The 20,635-nt window shown below is 42.6% G+C and overlaps 1 protein-coding gene across 9 annotated transcripts in view; it reads right to left on the minus strand.

The window, feature by feature from the left end:
- Positions 1-322: 322 nt before the first annotated feature.
- EPC1 (enhancer of polycomb 1) overlaps positions 323-20,635 on the minus strand; it is a 53,155-nt gene continuing 32,842 nt past the window's right edge. For 3 of the 9 annotated variants that reach the window (XM_085538872.1, XM_085538873.1, XM_085538870.1), the window contains 14 exons: positions 18,924-19,083; positions 17,508-17,653; positions 17,215-17,421; positions 16,663-16,811; positions 15,212-15,371; positions 14,712-14,885; positions 14,521-14,610; positions 14,286-14,434; positions 12,723-13,075; positions 3,404-3,522; positions 3,236-3,322; positions 2,446-2,587; positions 1,939-2,305; positions 323-1,662 (listed from right to left, as the gene is read on the minus strand). In XM_085538872.1, coding sequence (XP_085394998.1) covers positions 1,590-1,662; positions 1,939-2,305; positions 2,446-2,587; positions 3,236-3,322; positions 3,404-3,522; positions 12,723-13,075; positions 14,286-14,434; positions 14,521-14,610; positions 14,712-14,885; positions 15,212-15,371; positions 16,663-16,811; positions 17,215-17,421; positions 17,508-17,653; positions 18,924-19,023 — 2,316 coding nt within the window. In that variant the 5' untranslated portion in view covers positions 19,024-19,083 and the 3' untranslated portion in view covers positions 323-1,589. Of the gene's footprint in view, positions 1,663-1,938; positions 2,306-2,445; positions 2,588-3,235; positions 3,355-3,403; positions 3,523-9,994; positions 10,137-12,722; positions 13,076-14,285; positions 14,435-14,520; positions 14,611-14,711; positions 14,886-15,211; positions 15,372-16,662; positions 16,812-17,214; positions 17,422-17,507; positions 17,654-18,923; positions 19,084-20,635 lie in introns of those variants that run through there. The other 6 variants (XR_014943137.1, XR_014943135.1, XM_085538874.1 and 3 more) reach the window with 4 other exon arrangements.

The raw sequence follows: 20,635 nt of genomic DNA on the forward strand, positions 1-20,635 counted from the left end.
ACAGGCAATTTTAAACAAAAACAAAACAAAACCAAAAACCAACCAAAAAAGAACCAATTACTGCCTTCCCTTTTGTACAACAGCTTTCTAACAACTGTGACAGCTCTTAGAGAAACAGTAAGAAAAATACCTATTTTTCCACGTTCTTTATTGGTAGGAATGGGTGGAAGTTGTGCCAGGTGTCTTCATATCACCATCACTTCCTCTCTGAACTGCAAGGATGGCCGCCCCAAGAGACCAAATGGTTTGACTAGGAGCAAGAATGGTAACAGAACCTGAACTGAAAGGAAAAAGAGTAAGAAAAAGAAAAGCACAACCACACTTTTTTGTCAACATGTAATGCCCTGGGTTTATTTTGTGAGAGTTCTGTCACAATTTTTCCAGGTGGGATTAAAAACCTTAAGGATAATGTCTGCCATTGGAGTGGGCATTCAGACTTCGGTACTGACAAAGCACTAATAGTAGTCTGTTAAGTACCATTCTCTTCACAGAAGAGAGGTCAAATATTTCCAAAGGAAGGCACCCGATAGTTGTGGTTCTGGCCTTGCAGCCTTCTGGAGAATCTTAAAAGGAAAAAAGCTGGCTGTTTTAGAAACTGGAATGATGATACACGTACAGCAATTACTGCATTCTTCTCCCTTATATCCTTTTCTTAAGAACAAGTAAAGAATGAAGTCTTAAAAACAGTTATACAATAAAAAAATACAATGTCTTCAAAAAGGGCGAGACAACATAAAAACTCCAGTTGTAAGGACTCCGTTTGCATACTTAACACTTTTTGGTGTGCGAGGAAATGGGACTAACGAGGGGAGCAGCAACAAAACCTTAGTGCTTAAAGTACCAGGAACCGCCCGCGTGCCCGCAGACAAGCTGGGATGGGAGAATTCAGACTTCATTATTAGCTTGTTACTTGCCTTACGATACTCTAACAGGAAGATCCCCATTAAACAGTACATTCCCCATTTTTAAACTGATGCCTTTTATAAGTTCTGTATGTATGTCACCATTTTTCACATGATACACAGAAAACTCAGGGACCCAGAGGGGAACCAAGTTATGTTATACCATTTACAAAATACCAAGGAGTCCACAGCTACCTAACACATTTACTACAGCACAGGAACCAATGAAGGTACAGTGTACAAAAAACTGTAAACACGGCACAATAAATAGATAAAACAGCAGGTTCCGCACCATGCACATGATGTGATGACACTTGTTCATCTCTATACAATCTCACATCTCACACTCTTACTTTGTTGCAGTTTGTTTCCCTCCCTCCCCCCGACCCCAAGTGCAAAGCATCACAAATGAACAGTTTTGTATTCAAGTAACATATATACAAGGGTATTACAAAGATGCAGTACTGTACAGATAATTGCTGTATTGTTAATTTACAGATGTTGATTCTTTCCTATTAACAGTAAGAAAAGAAAAACCAAAGCGTGAGAGATGTGCATCGCTGTCAAGTCCCCACAGCTGCCATGGAAACGCAATGTGCGGCATTCCATCATCCCTTGCATTCAAAATGCTACTGATGCATAGCACCTAAACAAGTTCCCAAGGCTGCAGTTCCACTCCTACGGAAACTACGTCACCTCCATTGCTACTGTATTGTCCGCTATATTGTTCAGTGCTGGCTTCTCTGTTTCATGGTTTTCCCTGTTGAAACAACAACGACAACAAATTAGCAAGACTGGAAAAAAAAGATGGCGGAGCAGCTCATCGGCTGCTGAAACAGACCCATTTAAAGGCATTACATTGAAAAACAAACAGCAAGGCAACTCCTAAATAACCCTCATCTTACGCTTCCACATTCACACTGTGCTTCACTCCCACAGAAGCATTCATCCAGCCCGACCCAGTTCTGGTCTGCCACAAAGACCTTTTTATAGCAAAACGACTGGAAAACGTACACAGAGCAGAGAAACAGCCTACCTCGGTACGGCATCCACAGAGGATGAAGCTGGAACCTTGGGCACCTGACAGTTTGTCGCTGCAGCCAGCTTTAAGGCAGATGATGGAACAGCACTTAAAGTCCTAGGTATATGTCGTGCATTGAGCGTGGTGATAGAGTTTACAGTGGCAACTGATGAAGGTACAGTTAATCGGATGTTGTTCCCAATCAGAACCTGAGTTGTTGCAGAATTGGCAGCAGATGCTTGGTGACTCAGTGCGCTGTGGGAACTTGAAGTCTGCGTTATATTTGAAGGCTGTAGCAAGGCTGAACCTGCTGCTGCTGATGAACTTGTATGGACAAGTGCTGTAGGTGTAGTACTACTGAGGTGTAAGCCCTTGTATACTCCTGCAAAAGAGAAACAAAACACTAAGTCTGTTGTGCAGAAGTTCCTCAAGCCCAGACAAACTCATATCTCCACAACTAAAAAATTAACAACTCTAATAAAACCCACGACATGATCAAATTCTGCACAAACAGCTCCGTACCTGAGGCTTGAAGAATGCCATTCACCCCAATTCCAAGCACCACATCATCCTTCATTTTGAATCCCATCAATTGTTCTGATGTAACCAAAGCTGAAGCAGCGAATTGAGCGCTAACAGAATCCAGTGTCTTGGAAACAAAACCCTAAAAAGAACAATGGTGGCACACATCTGTGATTGAGGCTCCCAGGGTTCCCTCAGCACTCTCCTCATTTTAAAGCTACACACAAACTAGTGAAACAAAAATCCATCCACGTACATCACACCAGCCCAGTCATTCTCGCAAGGCTCAACTGCTGACATTTGGTACAAGCAGGTAAGAGCTGAGCTGTGATCTATGTGATTTTAGCTCCGTGACACAACAGAGATGAAAGACCCCACAACTATTAATAGAACACAAAGGAACTTATTTTCCAAGTTCTATGGAATAAGGTTGTTTTACAGGTCAAACTGTTCTCATGAAATTCCAAACCCAGTTCAGTGCCTCAGATGTTCAGATTGCCAGTAACTTCTAAACGTATTTAAAGACGTGTCCATCCTCAGTGCAAACACCACACACTGCTGAGCGTTAAGACACTTCCACATCTGCACAAAGGACACATTCAGAAAGCCGGCTTTAGTTGTTAACTAAGAAAACAGCCGGCTCTCAAGTCTCCCAGTGCCAAAAGGGTAACGACACGGCTGGAGATCTTTGCAATTCATATTCCTAAGGCTCTGAGTATTTAATTAATTGACTGACCCATCTTTTTGTTTTTTGTTAAGAGGGAGCAGAGGCAATGCCTGCCACACTCACCTGCAGTGTCCCTTCTAAACACTTTACAGAATGGCTATGATGTAGATTCAGGCGAAAGCCACTTTCCTGTTGGTTAGTTTCAAGGTTCTATGGCAACAGTTGACAATTAGAGATGAACCCTGGTGGGAAACAATGAGGGATAAATCATAGCACAGACAAATCCCTCACCTGTGATGTGTTGGCAGAGGAATTACTATTTGCTTGCTGTTGATGAATTTGTGCAAGCTGCTGTTTCTGCATTAGTGCCAGTTGTTGTTGATGTTGCTGGTATTGTTCGGCTGTAAATGCTGAACAAAATATAAAACGAGAGAATACTATATCAAAATAGGTAGGTGTTGTGTATATAAACACATCTATGTCATAGTCCTTCACACATAAATACACCCCAGCAAGCTCCTAAGAGCCCTAGAGCACCTTCATGGCAGAAAGGCCAGCATCCTTCTAAAGGCCTTTCCAAACTAAGTCACCCCTGGAGCTGTTTGTTTCAAGCACATGGACTTGCACTGCTGCACTGTATGTGCTCCAGGCAGCAAAAAAGGGAGGGCAAGGAAGGAACCAAAAACAACTAAACCCACACACAACTGTAATATTAAAATTTCACAGGTAGAAATGGCACAAGCTGCCACCTTCCATTAAACTGAGCTGCGTGCATTAATAATAAGGCGTGCTTCCACACAAGAAGAGGGAAATGAACACGAGGCTACACAGATAATGGCTTGAAAGGAGAAAGTCCAAATGAAACGTTTCTGTTTTAAGTTTAGCTCATGACTTTACATGGGACAAGATTCTAACTCCAATTCAATTTCTTCCCTAAGATCTTTGCAGGGTGACCCAGAATTCAGCATGTGACAAACCTGCTGCCATTGTACACCACCAGTCCTGGAAAAGAGCTACTTCTAAGGACAGCACTTTGTACACGCTCAGAGGGGATGCCCAGTGGAAAACAAGTGCCATTCGTTTATCAATTAGCTTCATAAAGCGTTAACATCTTTTGTTTTTCTCAGTTTACAGCTCCTAGACACAAGAACTACCTGCTGTCAGTTTCACAGCAAGTCAAACCTGGAATCTGACTCTCCCGAACAAATTCAGCCAATGGTGCACATTCAGGATTCTCCTTCAGTTTCATCTCTGGATAAAAGAGACGCTCCCCAGTCAGTGCTGTGAGCAGCACTCACTCCTGATGCACAACAACTCGTCACCACATCTTGTTCACACACTGCAATCACTGCCTGCTCCGCTACTTTTTCAGGCCCATCACTGTCAGAAAACCTGTCTCTAACACAAAAAAAAACCATCTCCAGCCTCCAGATAGAGGAGAAGTGGCTATAACCTAACTATAAACCTCAACAACAGGTCAAGAAGAACTGCTAAGCAAGAATTGATGTATGGAAACAAACAGCTGAACACACTTTTCTCCAGTGTCCTCAGGATTCTGTACAACAAACTGTACAATGCTGCTCCAAATGCCTTTTTCTTTAAGGCCCCAGAAAGTGCAACATTTCTCCATGTACTCTGCCATCTCTGCACTCGAAACCCTGAACCCTTACTGGGCTGTGACATTCAGGTGACTGTTCTGTATTTCAGTCAGATTCTTCAGCCGGCAGGAACAAAGCACGTCTGTACCGCCCAAAGCAATAACTCCAGCCCTGCTATCCTCACTGCCACAGCTCCTTTCAGCTGTCTTTACTTCTCCTCCTGAAGTCACGTTTAGGGAAACAGCTCAGAATTAACATCCCTTACTAAAAGAAGCACCCTAGAATTCATGAGCTGCATTTTGTGTTGGCTGTTTGCAGTTTCATTCTACTGTATGTAAAGAAATCCACCACCTGCTAACAGGCTTTTTTTAACGATCAGGAAACACAGAGCAGGAAGCTTTACCACAAAGACCAGCACGCTGAAAGCTAAGGAAGAAGCAGCAGCAGCGGCAGGAACTTCAGAGATGCTGCCCTGGTATGGACAGACCTTTCATTTGTATTTATGAGGTAGCGGCAACTTCATTTAATGCTTTAACAGCCCTACAGCTCCAAATGTGTAGGGTTCAGCTGACAGCACTCCTGCTCCTGAAGGCTCCATGTATCAGCACAGAAGTGACCAGCACCCCACTACCACATCCTCATCTGTATCCAACTGCCTGTCTCACATCTGCTTAGATACCCAGCACCACAAAGGGCAGCCTCAGCACACAACGGGAACACCTGCCTGTCACCCCTGACAGCACAGCCAGGTACACCACTGGGTTTCTGGCTCAAAGTTTGAACATTCAGCAGCGTTTTTGTACCTCTGGCACTGAAGGCAAAACTCCACTAAGGCTTTTCCAAATACCATTTACAGCTCTGAGACTCACTGTCACATTCTGACATATCCCAGCAGTTTTATCACAAACATTATGGACACCACTGAGAACCCAAACCAATCACTGCTTCTCCTGGAGACCCACAAACCAGGACACCGAATTGTATCCTGCCCTGCTGAGACCCACCATTACCTCACTACCACTCTTAGTTGGTTTCTTCCAGTCCTGCTCTCACTCTACACTGTGTATTCTGCACTCCAGTTCAAACATAGCCCTACTGATGGGGAGGCTTTGCTTCTGAGGATTCCATTCTCATACAGAAAAAAAACGTGCTCATGTATTTTACGTGCAAGCACATCCACCACTTCAGCCTTCCAGATTTGCTTTCTGTAGCACACAGCTGCAGATGGAACTGGGGAAGGCTCTGGTGAGATCCTCAATGCAGCAGCACGATGGAAGCAGGACTGTGCTGACTACATGCGCCTGCAGGCAAAGCCCTGAACTGCCCCAAAGCTCCATAGGGTTCAGATGCCTTTTTCTACAAGTAATTTAAGTAGAATGCACTGCAGGCCAGAAAAATAGAGCCGCTCATTGTGCTTTAACTGTATCTACTGTACAGAACGCTTATTTCTTGCCTGCAAACAGCATGGACCTATTTGCCCAGGTGCCAAGCTTGATAACTGGTTGCATCACTTTTACTAGTGAAATAACTAATTAAGAATACAGCCTCTTAAGTACTTCTTCCTAGAACTTTATTATCACTTCCCATCTTTCTTCTATAGGAGAGCCAGGGCACAACTGGGAATAATGGTCAACAGCAGTAACGAGACTCAGTGTCACTTTAATGCTGTCCTCATCTGTCTGCTAAGAGCAGGAAAACAAAGCAGCAGGCAACAGAAGAACCCACAGCCTCCCTGTACGCTTCAATTACCAGCCACACTTCTGCTCACTCAGGAAAGCACTGCTGAACAGTTACATGATCCTGGGACTGTTGGACACCCTCAGTACTTTAAAAGAAATCAGTAGGGAAACAGAAACTGAACACCAGGGACTGCTGAAATTCAGAGCTTCAAAAAGGAGCTACAACGTAAGATTTGATATTTACAGATGACATGTTAGGGACTGAAATTATTACTTCAGGAGCCAGAGACAGGAACACAGCATTTCCAGCCTTCTCACACAGCATGTTGGGGCCACAATATTAAGATTTAGGGCATCTTTAGGCTGCTTAATAGTACAGAATTGATCAAGATAGGGAACAACAGAACAGCTCCATGCCCTACACAGAATCCAACCTAAACTTAACCAGCAACACAGGTAAGAACATCATCACTTCCTGAAACCTGAACTGTCACAGCAACAACCACCCACTGTCCAACACACCTGGAGTCACACACAAGGGGAGTTGCCCAACTCCTTCCCTAACCTCCAATTGTGGGAGCCTTTCAGGCACAACCCTGAAGAAAAAGAGAAGAAATCCTACAGTTCCTGAGCTGACGGACAGAATAAATGACTGCTTACAGATTTAAGGTCTCCTGATCAACAGTCACAAACCCTGTGCAGTAACTCCAGTCCTTACAGCACGCTACTCCACCAGCTCACTAGCAGCATCTTGTTCCTCTCATCATTTAAGCTACCAAGATGCAGACTACCTTCCTGATATGTAATTACGGATCCATTTCTTTCTCAAGCCACTGAACAGTATCTGGGGATTGCACGATATTGTAACATCTCTTCTGCCCGCAGTGGGATGCTGGTACTCAAGGAGCACCATCTTCACAGAACAGACACAGTTTCGTACTGCAGCACACACCTCCACAGTGCTGTCTAGTTTTACAACAGCACTCCGTGTACATCAGCCTCAGAAAACCACAGTGTGTGTTTCATTACTCTGAAACAGAAAGTGCTTCCCAGAAGTGGCTGAAGGCACTTAGAATGGCTCACTGCAGCATCTGTGTGAGGATGAAATCCCAGACAACTGCCTTGGCTTTAGAACAGCCACAGCCCCACACCTGACCACCCCTGCAGTGTTACTGCGAGGCACCCTGCTTGCTGTTACTCCACTTCCCTGCCTGATGCAGGAGAACACACTGAGGAAAACTGACTGTAAGAATCAGCTTACTAAGGACAGGAAAATGTACCCTGGAGAGCAGAAAATGCACAAGTACTCCTGGTCCCTCTAATAGCATTCCTCCTCTTTAACCTGAATGGAAGATGCTTTGCTTAAACCATTCAGGAAATGGTTCAAGCTCAACAAGTACCTGAAGAACCAGATATTCACAGCCATTAAAAATAGCAGCTGCTTCATAACATCAAGTTAAACACCCGATCTCACAAGAAGTGAGATTTCTGTAGGAAAACAGAAGCATTCAGATCATACTGGGGGGAAACTCCTCTCTATCCCTCCTTGAAGAGAATCCTCTGACCCTTCAGGTTGAGGTGATGGCCATTAGAAAGGCAGCTGATCCGGTGAAAAGATGAAAGACCACACAAGTGAGGCTTCCGAATGACATGAACTACTGCACTACTGAACTGTGTGAGAAGGAGGACAACCAGATCTCCTGTTATTTTCCTAAGAGCAATACACAGGAGCAGCACATCTCTGCTGTACAAGAGAACAGTGAGCTGTTACTAACACCAAAGTGCATGCAAAGGAAGCGTAACACGCAATACTAAGTAATCCAGAACATCACATTTTCAGAACATTTTTGTCTTATGAGAGATGTTACCTGGCTTGTACTGCCTGGTTTAACATGTTCTACCATGGTCTCACTAGTGAATTCAGAAGGTGGGAGAGACTAAGAGCCATCAGAGTGATTTAATGTTTGATGCACCAGGCCCAAAGACGTTTCCCTTTCTAAAAAGTTCAAGATCAATTCACTTTAACAAGGCATTATTACGACACTATGGGAACACGGATTATTGAGTCTCTGATTACTCCTAACACAGCCTTATAGCTCAGCCCGACAGAGCTCCACCTGAAGTTCCTACTATCAGAACTCCACAATTTTAGAGCTACAAGTTATATACCCGACATCTAGTTTATACGTGTACTCCCTGCAAGGGGGGGGAAAACAATCAGAAAACGACTACCAAAGGTTTTCACTGCTCACCATTAAATGAAAGCTAGAAGTGCTTGCTATGCACTGATACCTGGCTGCCCATCATCCTAAATACACATCTCCTGAGGAACAGCATGGGCTAATTAAGGCAGACACAGTCTACTCCAGTCAACACTCACTTGGTATGTGAGAGTGTAGCTCACCATCCCCCCTGGCCCTTCAGTGTGCACAGCCCAACCTGCTTGATTTTGCACATCTTAACTGGCTTCTGAAAAGCATCAAAGCACACTGGGATAAACATTATTACTAGGAAATACCCACGTACAAAGTTATCCAACACCAACACACACTTTGTCACAAATAATCTGCATCAGGAAACGCAAAGGAAGCTATTCAGGATTCCTTAATGATACACTGTTAAGTCTGTAGGTTTGCATGTAAAGCAGCATCTCTAATACCAGAGATAACTAAGAATGTTCAGAAAGGCTTCTGCCAAAACACTCAGGCTTCCTCTCAAAGGAAGTACCACGAATACAGCACAGACTAAGCAGACTCACAGACCTCCCCGAAGAGACCCGATTACTCCATGAGAAGAAGGCACAAAGAACAGAACACACCACAGAAGCCCGGCCTCACTGCAGAGCCTTCCATCTATGCTAGTAACAGATGTCTGTAGTCTGCCCACTGAACACAAGGCTGGGATAGAACCAACTACACCACACGGTTATAAGGGTCTTAAACTAGGGATTACTAGGCGAGACTTTCAAAAAGTGAAGGCAGTTGTTAATAACAAGCCTGCAAGAGGAAGCTACAGAACTCAACGCAGTGTGAGGATAACCACCTGCTGCCACTTGCCTGGCTAACCCGATCAATCAACACAATGCAAAATGAACTTCTGGCACACACATAATCCAAGTGAACATTCCTGCCCTTACTGCATACTCCAAATTATTAGGACGTGGCTCTTGCATATCTTAAAGATCACAATCTGACGCACAGACTCATCAATACTGTCTCCTTGAGTATTTTTGTTCATTTTATTCAGAGTGAACAGTTCTCCCCACTGAAGAACAGTCAGTCCTCCATCAGAATCCCATTTTTATCCTCTTGACAGCTTTTTACTGCTGCTCTGGGTAATATATGCCTGAAAATCCTCCCATCAGCTTTTCTTGTTAGAAGGTAAGAAAGCTTCTTTCCTAGTTCTTCAACGAGATGAAAAAGGACCACCCCTCTTCAAAGGTGATGCTACTTTTCTTGGCTACTTGATCCTGCTGCTGAAGTCTAACCCTTCACATAAGGCAAGCGTGGTACAAGCCATGCTTCTATGGAACTTGTAAGAGATTTAAGACATCCCTGTCTCAGTTGACACAGAAAATCTGGCGGTAACAGCTCCATCTTCCATACTTTATTTTTTTAAATGCTGAGCAGTTTGACCCCCAGTATCAGAACAGCTCCTGCTTCTTCGGGATCAAAAACCATCACGAATCACCTCCTGGCTCTTTGAGGAAACCTCTCTCCAGGTCTTCAGGACAAAAACCAAAGCCTCCTGTAGCCAGAGAAGAACGGCATGTCACAGCACAGCTCTTAGGACTTGAGACACTATCTCACCTTCTTGCCTGTGCTGCTCACGTGTGACAGACTTGCCCATAAATGGCCACAGAAGATGCTGTTTGACATGAGCAGCATTTCTTTCTGGACTGCTCCAGGTGGAACATGGCCCAATTTCTGTAAGCTTCTTTCATATGGAACTGAATAAAGCCCATCACATGATGGGGCAGTGCAACACGGCCAGCTCTGCTAATCACTATGGGAATCTCAAGATGAACTTAACCCCAAAGATAAGCAATTTGGCAGGACTACAACTCAGAGCAACAGTGAAGAAATAAAAGGCTTTTTAAAGCTTGAGATTCTTCCACCGTCATTTTCTGGCTGGAAGCCCTGCTGACCTAAACCCAGAAAGCAGAGAGAACTGAAAATGAAAACAAAATTAAAGAAAATAAAAGAATCCACATCTACAATAAACTCCATGCTTTCAAAACTGCTACACACGAGGAACAGGAACACCCTGTGAGGTTGTGTTTGGGAGCAGCACCAAGACATTCAGAACAGACGTTAGGTGCTCTATGGGCTCCATGCTCACAGTGAGACACAAACACAACTGTAATCTGCACAGATGAGGCACCTCAAAGCTTTGAAGAACCACAAAGAAGAACAGAATGGCACCAAGGTGAACTGCTGTAGGCTGGTTTCCAACAACGTATCCTAGATAACCAGCATTACAACACACAGAACAGAAGATACGTAGGTATAGGAATGCAATTAAGATGAGTAATTCCAAGAATACATTTTACCTCATCACCCTGCTGACAGGTGACTATACAGAGAATAGGGGAACTCGTCTGTAGTATTCAGATAAACGCTCACTACTGAAATAATGCAAATGAGCTTTAGTTTTTCCTCAAGTATCTCACTCCTCTACTGAACACCTAATAAATACAAATGAATCTAAACTCCAGAGTTTTAAAGCTCCCAGTATTTACTTCTTTTACACCAATAAACCATCTCTATAGAAATCCATGCACAAATGAACACAACGTGCCAGGCACTTCCACATGCTTCAATACAAAGTCACGTAATTGAACTTTGCACAGAACTGATAACCATAATTAATTTTACTTCCATCAATTTAGGAGGTATTCCAACCATCTTTTTAAGGAAACCATCCTTAAATTATCTTTTCTACGTACGCATACACACACAGATGAAAGCACTGAACTCCATCTGCTCATTTTTGTTAAGTCTCATTTCCAGTTATGATGTTGCCACCTTTCACCATTTCAGAGAACATTTCTAGAGAATAAACTACCATCCAGTGCGGTTTTGTTTGCATTTCAGTGAAGCTCAGACGGACACTGGGCAGACGATACTGCAGATCTAGACCTGGTTTACTGATATGACATCTCAAAGGGCCCGAAATCAAACACCGAAAGCCACACTCAGGTCACAACCACCAGCTTGAGCCCTAACACATTACCCTGTGAGAAGATTCATAAAAGAAAGAAGGGGTGGAGGATTGTGGTGGGGATAAGGACCTACTCTAGGGCAGCACTGAGAGGAAGCATGAAAGAAGGCAGCAGAATATAGCCAAGCATTCTAAAAACAAGGAATGATTTCCAGGAAAAAAACCAAGGGGGAAAAAGGAATTAAGATGAGGAAATGGACAAAATACACCAGAGAGCAGCAGGATAAATCAGATACCAGAATATCTTACAGCAAGTCCCCACAACATCCCACAATCCCAGAAGCTGTGTACACACCTACACACAGCCCACTACTACAGCTTCCTCTTATTGTTTGTTTTTCCCAAAACTGTAACTTGAAGTGGAAGGAAAACATGATCCTACCGACACCTCACATCAAAAGGTGAGATTTCAGCGACCAAAAGTCAAGTTGCCTGAGCTGTACACTAACCATGTAAGCAACAGCCTCGTGCTGTGATGAGCCCAACAGAGATGCTACCCAACAGCATTTCACTTCCAATAGCAGCTAACAACACCACAGCAAGTTTCAAGCTCTCTGACAGTCAGTTCCTCAGTTCTGTAACTCAGGTTCTACAAAGGCCACGTGCTGATGGGATACACAGGTGATCAGTCCCGAGCTCTGCTGGGTGAGAGCACTCGCAAACAACACAGATGGCAGCAGATTGGGTGATTTTTTGGATGGCAGATGGTATTTAGTTTTACCATGTCCAGGAGAGAATTCCTAAGCACACCAAGAGTTTAAACACAAACATCAAAGCACCACATCTCAAAAACTTTAGAACATAATGTCTGTATCAATATTTATATCCAAGTATTTTTAATTTTCAAAGTTGCGATATTCCAGGTTAACTTTAACCCCATACAAAACTGTTTCTGAACCACGTTTCTAAAAGCTGTATACTAAGGTAGTCTGCAGAAATTCAAGATGCATTACGCTACTGTTAGCACTGACTAAGAATACGTATTCTGTGCAGCAAAGCTAAAAGACAGGCTGCTAGCATCAAAATGCAGTATGCACAACCTAACCATATTCAGGATTCTCTGAGCCAAGCTGAGTATTTCTAAAAGCAAGTTTGTCAAAGTAAACATACCAAAATGTGCTGAACCACTGCTACTTTTACTTTGTATAGAGGTACTGCATGTCTGGGTCCCAGGTTGTGCTGTGCCTGTTCGATTTATACCCCTGTACAGTCTCCTACAGGAGAGTTCGTCATTGTCACTGTCATGTAGGGATGGTGTCCGAGGCCTAAAGTGCCGCCATCTACATGATTTGATATTGACTAGTATCTGACTGAGGTCTTTCGAGAAAGATTTGTCCGAGGTATTTGTTTCTGAGGTATTGGCAAATTGACTGATTGAAGAGTGTTGTGATGAGGAAAGCATTTCCAAATCCAGCTGATGAAATGTATTATCGTAGTCCGAATGCGCTCTGTCTAGTAGCACCCTAAAAGAAAACAAAGCAGAATTACACAGACGCAAATACCAAAGGAAAACACCAACAAACCCCTGACTTGTCACGTGTGCTCGGGGAAGACACACACAAATCACAAGAAACCACAAAGCTACACTAGAACATACCATCTCTGAAAACAGGCACAGGAAGTCTGGCTATACTTCCTGTCGAGCACTAAAGGTAAGTACACTGAGGTTTCTTTCTGTCCATATTCTAGCTTTTACTGCATTAATAACCAATGTACACAACTGTAGAGCTACTGAGGCACTGCAACATCAGTTGCAGAAATCTTTGGCCATGTCTGAACATCTCTGGAGCACAATAAAAATGAACACTGAAATGCTTAAGAAATTAAGTGCCCTCTTATGGCAAATGCAATGTAAGTGCTTTACTGACATATGTCAGCACATCTACCATCACTCCATAAAGAGCCAAAAGCCATCACATCCTGATCACCCTGAAACAAAACAGTAAGAGCCTGCAGCTCCTGAAGTGACTTGTTAATACACTAAGAGGTTCAAAGCAAATCTGAACATCCAATCACAATATTCTGAAGTATGATTAAAAACAAACAGGAAAACAGGCATCAGGATACACAATGTTCACAAAGCGCTCCTATACACCAAGTGATTAATAACTGCTATTTAATCATTACAGTAGGTCAAAAGTAAATCACTTGAAGTAACAGCCTTGAATTCTTTAAGATTCTTGGTAACAAGCAGAACTGAACAGTTACTTTCACTTCTAACAAATCCTTCCCAAAATCTCCTCTACAGCAGGAATGAATTAAGAAAAGCACTTCCATCAAAAACTTATTACTTCAACCTCCAAACAGAGCATGTCACCTTCAACCATGCGAATCACTTCAGTATGAAACTACTACAGCTGCTGGTTTTCACCTCGGAACCCAGCACTGCTGACAATAAACTAAGCCGAGAAACTGTTTGGCAAGCAGCGTTAAGGCAGCTTCCACTACAAAAATGGGGACACTCATCTGCTGAGGAGACCATCAAATGGAAGTCATGAGAACACCAACATGGTGATATTCTGAGGGTTTTTTTTTTGATTGTTTACTGCATTTGCTCATTTCAAAATTACCTTATATATATAAATATAATATGTGTGCATATACACTTTTTTTTTTCCTGTGAGAACAGACAAAATCAATCCCAACATTACACATTACACACATAGCACTCACCTTCCTCCACGGCCAACCCGCCTTCGTGCAAACCCGATACACCTCTGGGGTACTGTCAGAGTGGTTAAGCAATATCTGTAACGCACATCCCCTAATCTTCCCTCCTTAGGGCTACTCCATGGCCAGTTGCCAGGTTGGTCTAAATGGGGCTTAAAATAAATACAAACAATTAAACACATTAATTTTCCCCATCAACAAAGTGCTGTCTTAACATACACAAGGAACTTCTACTTACAGCATAGTACTGACAGCCTGCTTTCCTACGGAAGGCAAAAGGACCATCGGGATCATTTTCCTCCTCAGCCTCTGAAGAACCAGACAAAACCTGTACAACACAAGCAGGGTGTGCAAGGCAGGTATTAGTAAGTGTGAGAGTTTTGTTTCTATTCCTTCCCTAACAGCAGGGGAGAATTCCAGAGATCCTACCTGGGAGAGGGGTTCTTCATCCGAGCTCGGGAAATCATACTGATTCAAATCTTTAGCATTAAAGACTGGCAGTGCAGCAGGACTCGTCTGTTGAGAAGTAGCAGCAGCAGACGAAGGTAAGACTTTAGGCTTCTTCTCGTACTTTCTTTTAGGCCGAATAACGTCAGCTTTATCCTGGTGAAAGGGAAAAAGTAGTTAACTTTTACGTAAGTAAATTAGACCCAAACAGCAGCTCTGCAAAGCTACCATATAAGCAAACTAAAGAGTAACATCACCACTCCAGCATCTTAATAGTGACACAAGCAGACCTCTCAAGAATATTTCTATCTCACATCCATTAACTGGAATGTTTAATCTGTAAGTTGGAATTAAGCACCATTTGTTCTATTGCCATCCCACATAGTACACCCAATCAAGCACATTTTCTGTAGCTATATCCTAAAATGCTGCAGTTTGCTCAAGTCACAGCACCTAATGACTCTGTTACTGCCATTACTCACTTTGTTAACTTTATATTCTTTCAGTTCCATTGTTTCTTGATGTTTGAAAGGACTGCTGTTAGTCACAGGAATGATGGGAATAGCGTAAGTAGGTTTCATTGGCTGCCGCTGTGCCATGACCTCAGACACAATCTCTCCACTGTAATCACCCAAATTATACCTGTAATTTCAAAAGTGTAAAAGAACAAGACTGCTTTAAATATTGCTAGTGCTTGTCTGGTAAAAACACAGAACAACGTGCAACAGTTAAACATAGAGTAACAACACTTCCCATTTGGAGTAAGAAGGACTTCCAAGATGTCAGCAACAAGTTCAAAAATGACTATTGCAGGAGACTAACAGCACGCAGATTTTTTCTGCCATGCCCAGTTCTGACAAGGGTAACCATCTGTAATACACCCAATATAAGATAATGCAAAGGGAAGAAGTGAAAACAAAAACCTCAAGGAAGAACAGAACAAGTTCTTTCCCTCCTCATCTGGGGACAGGAACATTCAAAAGGAAAAAATTATCACAGAAGTTGTTCTACAGAGAGGCAGAGCCTTGTGCACAAATCCCCTCTGTGCAACAGCACAGCTTTATAAGATGTAGAACTGTGAAACATATTGCATTTCAAGATCTGTGCTAATTTGATGGTCTGGATTTTTTTAGTCATTTTAGCCTTCAAGAGTTCACCTGCTTAGAAAAGCCAGTGCGTCTCTCTCCTAACTCTACTGGGCATGGTCAGTGCTTAAAAAAGAGCACCTGTTAGAAAGGACTGAGACACTCAGCTCGTGTTCCCAAGATCTCAAACTAAATCACAAGCTGTTTTGTTTTAGAGCCTTACAGCACTGACTCAAAATGTTTTAAGTTTTCAAACATGGATGCTTAGATCTGGGAAGTCTATTCAGATTCTAAATATCAACTGCTAAACAACCAACCCTACATCACAAATGTGATTCTCAACTCATTGGGAAAGTGACAACTGACGAAGTGGAGCATTTGGTCTCTGCACAGCTGTTGAACAGGATGTCAACAGAAACAAGTTGGAAACAACTCCCAGAACAGTACATTGTGCTGAATGAAATGCTTGTTTTCTTTGACAGGATATTCCCTCATCTACGCAGTTATTAAGTTTAACATTTCCATAGGAATTTACCTGAAGCGATAGTCTTCCTTACTACATGATACATAGGACATAAGATAATTATGTTTTAACACACACGTAATAGAACAAAGCACATTAGCGATACCCATTGTGAAAAAGCAGCCTGCTTTTTTTTCAGTAACTCCCTAAATTCAATTCTGCTCTTCAGTGCAATAAAAGACAACAGAATATGCCATATTGTTAACAAAACAAAATGCAAATCTCTTTGCTAAGACAATATCGCATATTATATAAAACATTCATAGGAGCTGACATCTATAGCAGTTTCTGAAGCTTTCTGCAGCACATCTGCAATAACCATTACCTCTTTTCGATAATTTCCAGTGTTAAATGCAGCAACTCCCTCTTGCTCTTTTCCCTCCTCTTTATCATCTCCAGGATGGTTACTGCACGACTCAGGTCTCGCCGCAGTTTAAGCATCTTCTCATAGGACGCTTCATCATTTTTTCGATTCTGTAGAGGCAAAGTGGTTCATGTTTTCCCACATCATTTAAATAACATAACCTGAACTAAAGTAAACTGTAAGTGTTCGGTTCTTTTAAAACACGTGCTAAAACAAATTTAGAGAAACGTGTGCATCTACCAATCAGCTACAGCTTTCTACCATCACAAGTAGGTTTAGCAGCCAATTTAGAGAGAAAATAAATACTGAATACAAACTTCCTTCAGTAACTGGTCTCAAGTGCTTCATTTTTTTTTCCATCCCCCCCTTGCAAACTGAAAGGGAAGAAACAAACAAAAAGGTATCTTGTATTTTTTTTTACACTACTTAACAAGTTTGGCTCTTCAGACAAGCTCTTATGAGAGGGAGGAGAAAGAAGAGAAACAAGTGACAGGAAACTATTAATCTACTTACTTTCCTTGTCTGCATCTTTTCTGTTCGTCTCCTAAAAGCAACGTAAGGATCGTTTGTGCTGGAGCCATCTCGCTTCTCTTGTTTCACCGCTGGGATAAGAGAGGGCCCTCGACAGTTTTTCCTCTTTTTAATCCAGTACTCGTATACTTCTCTGATCAATTCATCATCTTCTTTCAGCAACAGCTTGGCCTCTTGCAGGCTGACTGGCTAAATGTAAAACCCAGTATGTCATTGTCATAAGGCATCACAGACAAAGCGTATTTCAGAATTCTTTATTCAAAGCAACCCCATACCTGCTGGCCGCTGCCCTTCTCTAGTCGGTCTATCATCTCTTCAAATTGCAAAGGAGAGATATCCATCCTTTTCTTCAACTTATTGACAAAGACCTCATCTTCTGAATCCATGTCATAATCCGGCTGCTCAGCGTCCAAACTAAAAGCTGAATGATACAATTCAAGCTCAAGTCACTGCTCTACCACAGAAACGTTCTGTTCTAACAGCAGTGTCTGCAATACGTGCCAGATTCTTCTGAAGACAAAACCAAAATGATGTTTGCACACTGTGCTAACACTACTCAGAAGTAGCATCTGCCTTTCTATTGAAATATCAAAGATAGACACTGATATCTACATAAACATGCTCATTTTAACTAATGAAAACTTTGCAGTGTCTCTATATAGATATATATAGGTATTCAACCCCATTAGATCCAGTGAGAATCAGCTGGATTGGTCAAACCTTCCACCATATCATGTTCCATAACTGTCCATGTTGTAGCATTAACATCAGAAGTTAAGACTCCAGCTTAAATGCGTTAACAAGCTCCTAGAGAACTACGTGCACAGCGTAACAGAGACCTCACAAATCACAATGACTTGTGATAAAAAAGGTGTCAGACCAAACTTGTCCAACAGCATCTCCTATGTATGCATTGGAGCAAGGGACCTTCAAATATAAATCATGTATAGCAGAACAAGCTGTTCAGTTTTCCACAACATCCTCTGAAAATACAACATTCAGCATCCAGCACATCCCTGGATCTCAGTTTCATGCCAACTGCTTTGGTTCCCAAGAATACTAATTTCTTAAGGATTCATTCCACACTGTGAAAAGCATCACTGGCTTTTAAAAGATGCAGCTGAATGTTGTCATAGCAACTGAGAGACCACCAGAAGAAAAGGAAGAGTCAAAAACTGCACCTTGGTATCAGCACATAAGACTCCTGGTATTAGTCTCTCCATTTGCTTATTAGAGCATGCTGTTCTGCTGCTACTTCAGCTTATTACTGAAGATCAGACTGACAGAGAAGCTTAACATTAAGCCAGTTATCAACACATAACTACACATATGTACACACACAACAACTTTTAAGGTCTGGTAATTACCCCACGGGACAGTTTTAAATGACTTTTATAATGTTTTTGAAAGTTGTCCAATGTAATGTGCTCATGTCAGGGTCCACACCAAGCAGAGCAGCTGCCATGTTCCAGCACCAACAGCACCCTGACACACGTGTAACTCAGTGGAATTACTAAAACTGAAGTATGAACATACAGACATAGAAGGACATTATCTACTTCTTCAATAAGAACTTAATATGACAATTAATTCTCACAATCTAGACTTGATAGGAGCTCAAAATGCATTTAAGATCAATCTCTACATGCTGGTAAAATAAAGTTCCTGGTGGAGACTCCAACTTTACTTACGCTGTATGTGAATCAGCTGCTTTGGCATTTTAAATTCTCCAGGATATATAGATTCATAGTATGCAATATTACTTTCTGCTTCTGGGACTGGTATAACCATGTTATCCCGCTTCTCTCCATATACTTGTTGTGCTGAGATAGCCCGTTGGAGATGATGTTCCTATTAAAATAAAAGGAAGTCAACATTAACAAAAGCTCAAAGAAATTTTCAGAGCTCAGACTTGAAAACATGACACACGTCTACGTCCTCACAAACGGTCCAATTCCCAAACCATGAGATCGGACATAAGAAACCTGCTTATCAAACTGCTCATCCCAAACACGCTCTATCAACTCACAGCTGTCTCCAGTAGGTGGAGCCCTCTCTCCTATATAAACACAGCAGACTCCAGTTCCTAAGCAAAGCTGCATGTTCTTGGCACAGCACCTTCCATAAATCCATCCTTCGTATTTCTGGAAAGACACTACAGATGGACGAGACACACAGACTGCAACAAGGAGCTGCAGACACATTCACAGCAGTTTTTTCTGTTATTCGCTATGGCAATTTATCGACAGCAATGACAGAGAAACATGAAGTAGGGCAGCCAGCACATTCTATTATAAAGAAAACCAACTACTTATCCCATTAACCCAAATGGCTGATTCTTGTTTATCACAATGCTTTACATCACTCTCCTTATTCCCCCTCCTAACCCATCAGTGCTTAATATAAAACTATAAACCATCACAATGAGAATAGTTAGCTGTCAGAAAACAGCACTTTCTCAAGCTTAAAAGTCAATTGCATTTGCAACTGCTCCTGCAGTCTGAGTAACAGGCCAGCAATGCTGCAAACTACTGGAACCTACTAATGCTGCTATTGAAACGCATTCCATCTTTCCTTTCAGTCTGTCAGGACAGCAGGTAGCAGCAGCTCAGCCTGTGAGAGTCAGCAGCACCAAGCACACACACACACACACACACACACACACACAACCTTCACACGCAGGTACGAGCAGCTCATCCACAGTGTAACACTGCACCCTTTCCCTTGCAGCAAAACATCTTTGCTGCTGTCTGCATTCAAACGATCCTTCCCAGGTGCCATAAGGCAATGCAGCACCAGCCGTGCCCATACAGCTCTGTCAGTGGGATGCTATAATGCTACTGAGATACTGATACCAGCAACTACAGCAGAAGGGCAGGGGGAGAGGGCAACTGATTCCACAGGTGAAGTAAGAACCTACAGCATTCAGCTGCATCACCTTGTAACACCTCTGTCAGACTTCAGTTTACCCCTCTTCAATACAATACAAGCAATGATCACCTTTCAAATAAAACAACATTAGAAACTGTAAAATCAGCTTTACCATAAACTGCAGAGCCAGAGCACAGCCTCCAACTAAATCCTGCTGCAAGGTGTAGTTCTGGTGCAAGAATTCACTGTGGTATGAAAGAAGCGATGAGCTAAAACACGCTGCAGAGTTCACCCACATCTGTCCTGCTCAGCCATCTCTTATGAGAAGAGCTGAACTGTGAGAACATGGCATCACACAGCCACAAACAAAGCTCACAGGACACAGCATTTGGTAAACCTCAGCCCTGGGGGAGACGCCGCACCTGAAGTGAATTCTTGGCTTACTTTGTTTTTTCATCACAAGAGACTATCACCAGAACCTCCCTACCACCCAAACTGCTGTTAGGGCAGGAACTACCAACAGGGACACTGC

The sequence above is a fragment of the Coturnix japonica genome, chromosome 2 (assembly GCF_054131305.1).
Source record: "Coturnix japonica strain WE chromosome 2, WE-NBRP24, whole genome shotgun sequence".
Taxonomy (NCBI): Eukaryota; Metazoa; Chordata; class Aves; order Galliformes; family Phasianidae; genus Coturnix; species Coturnix japonica.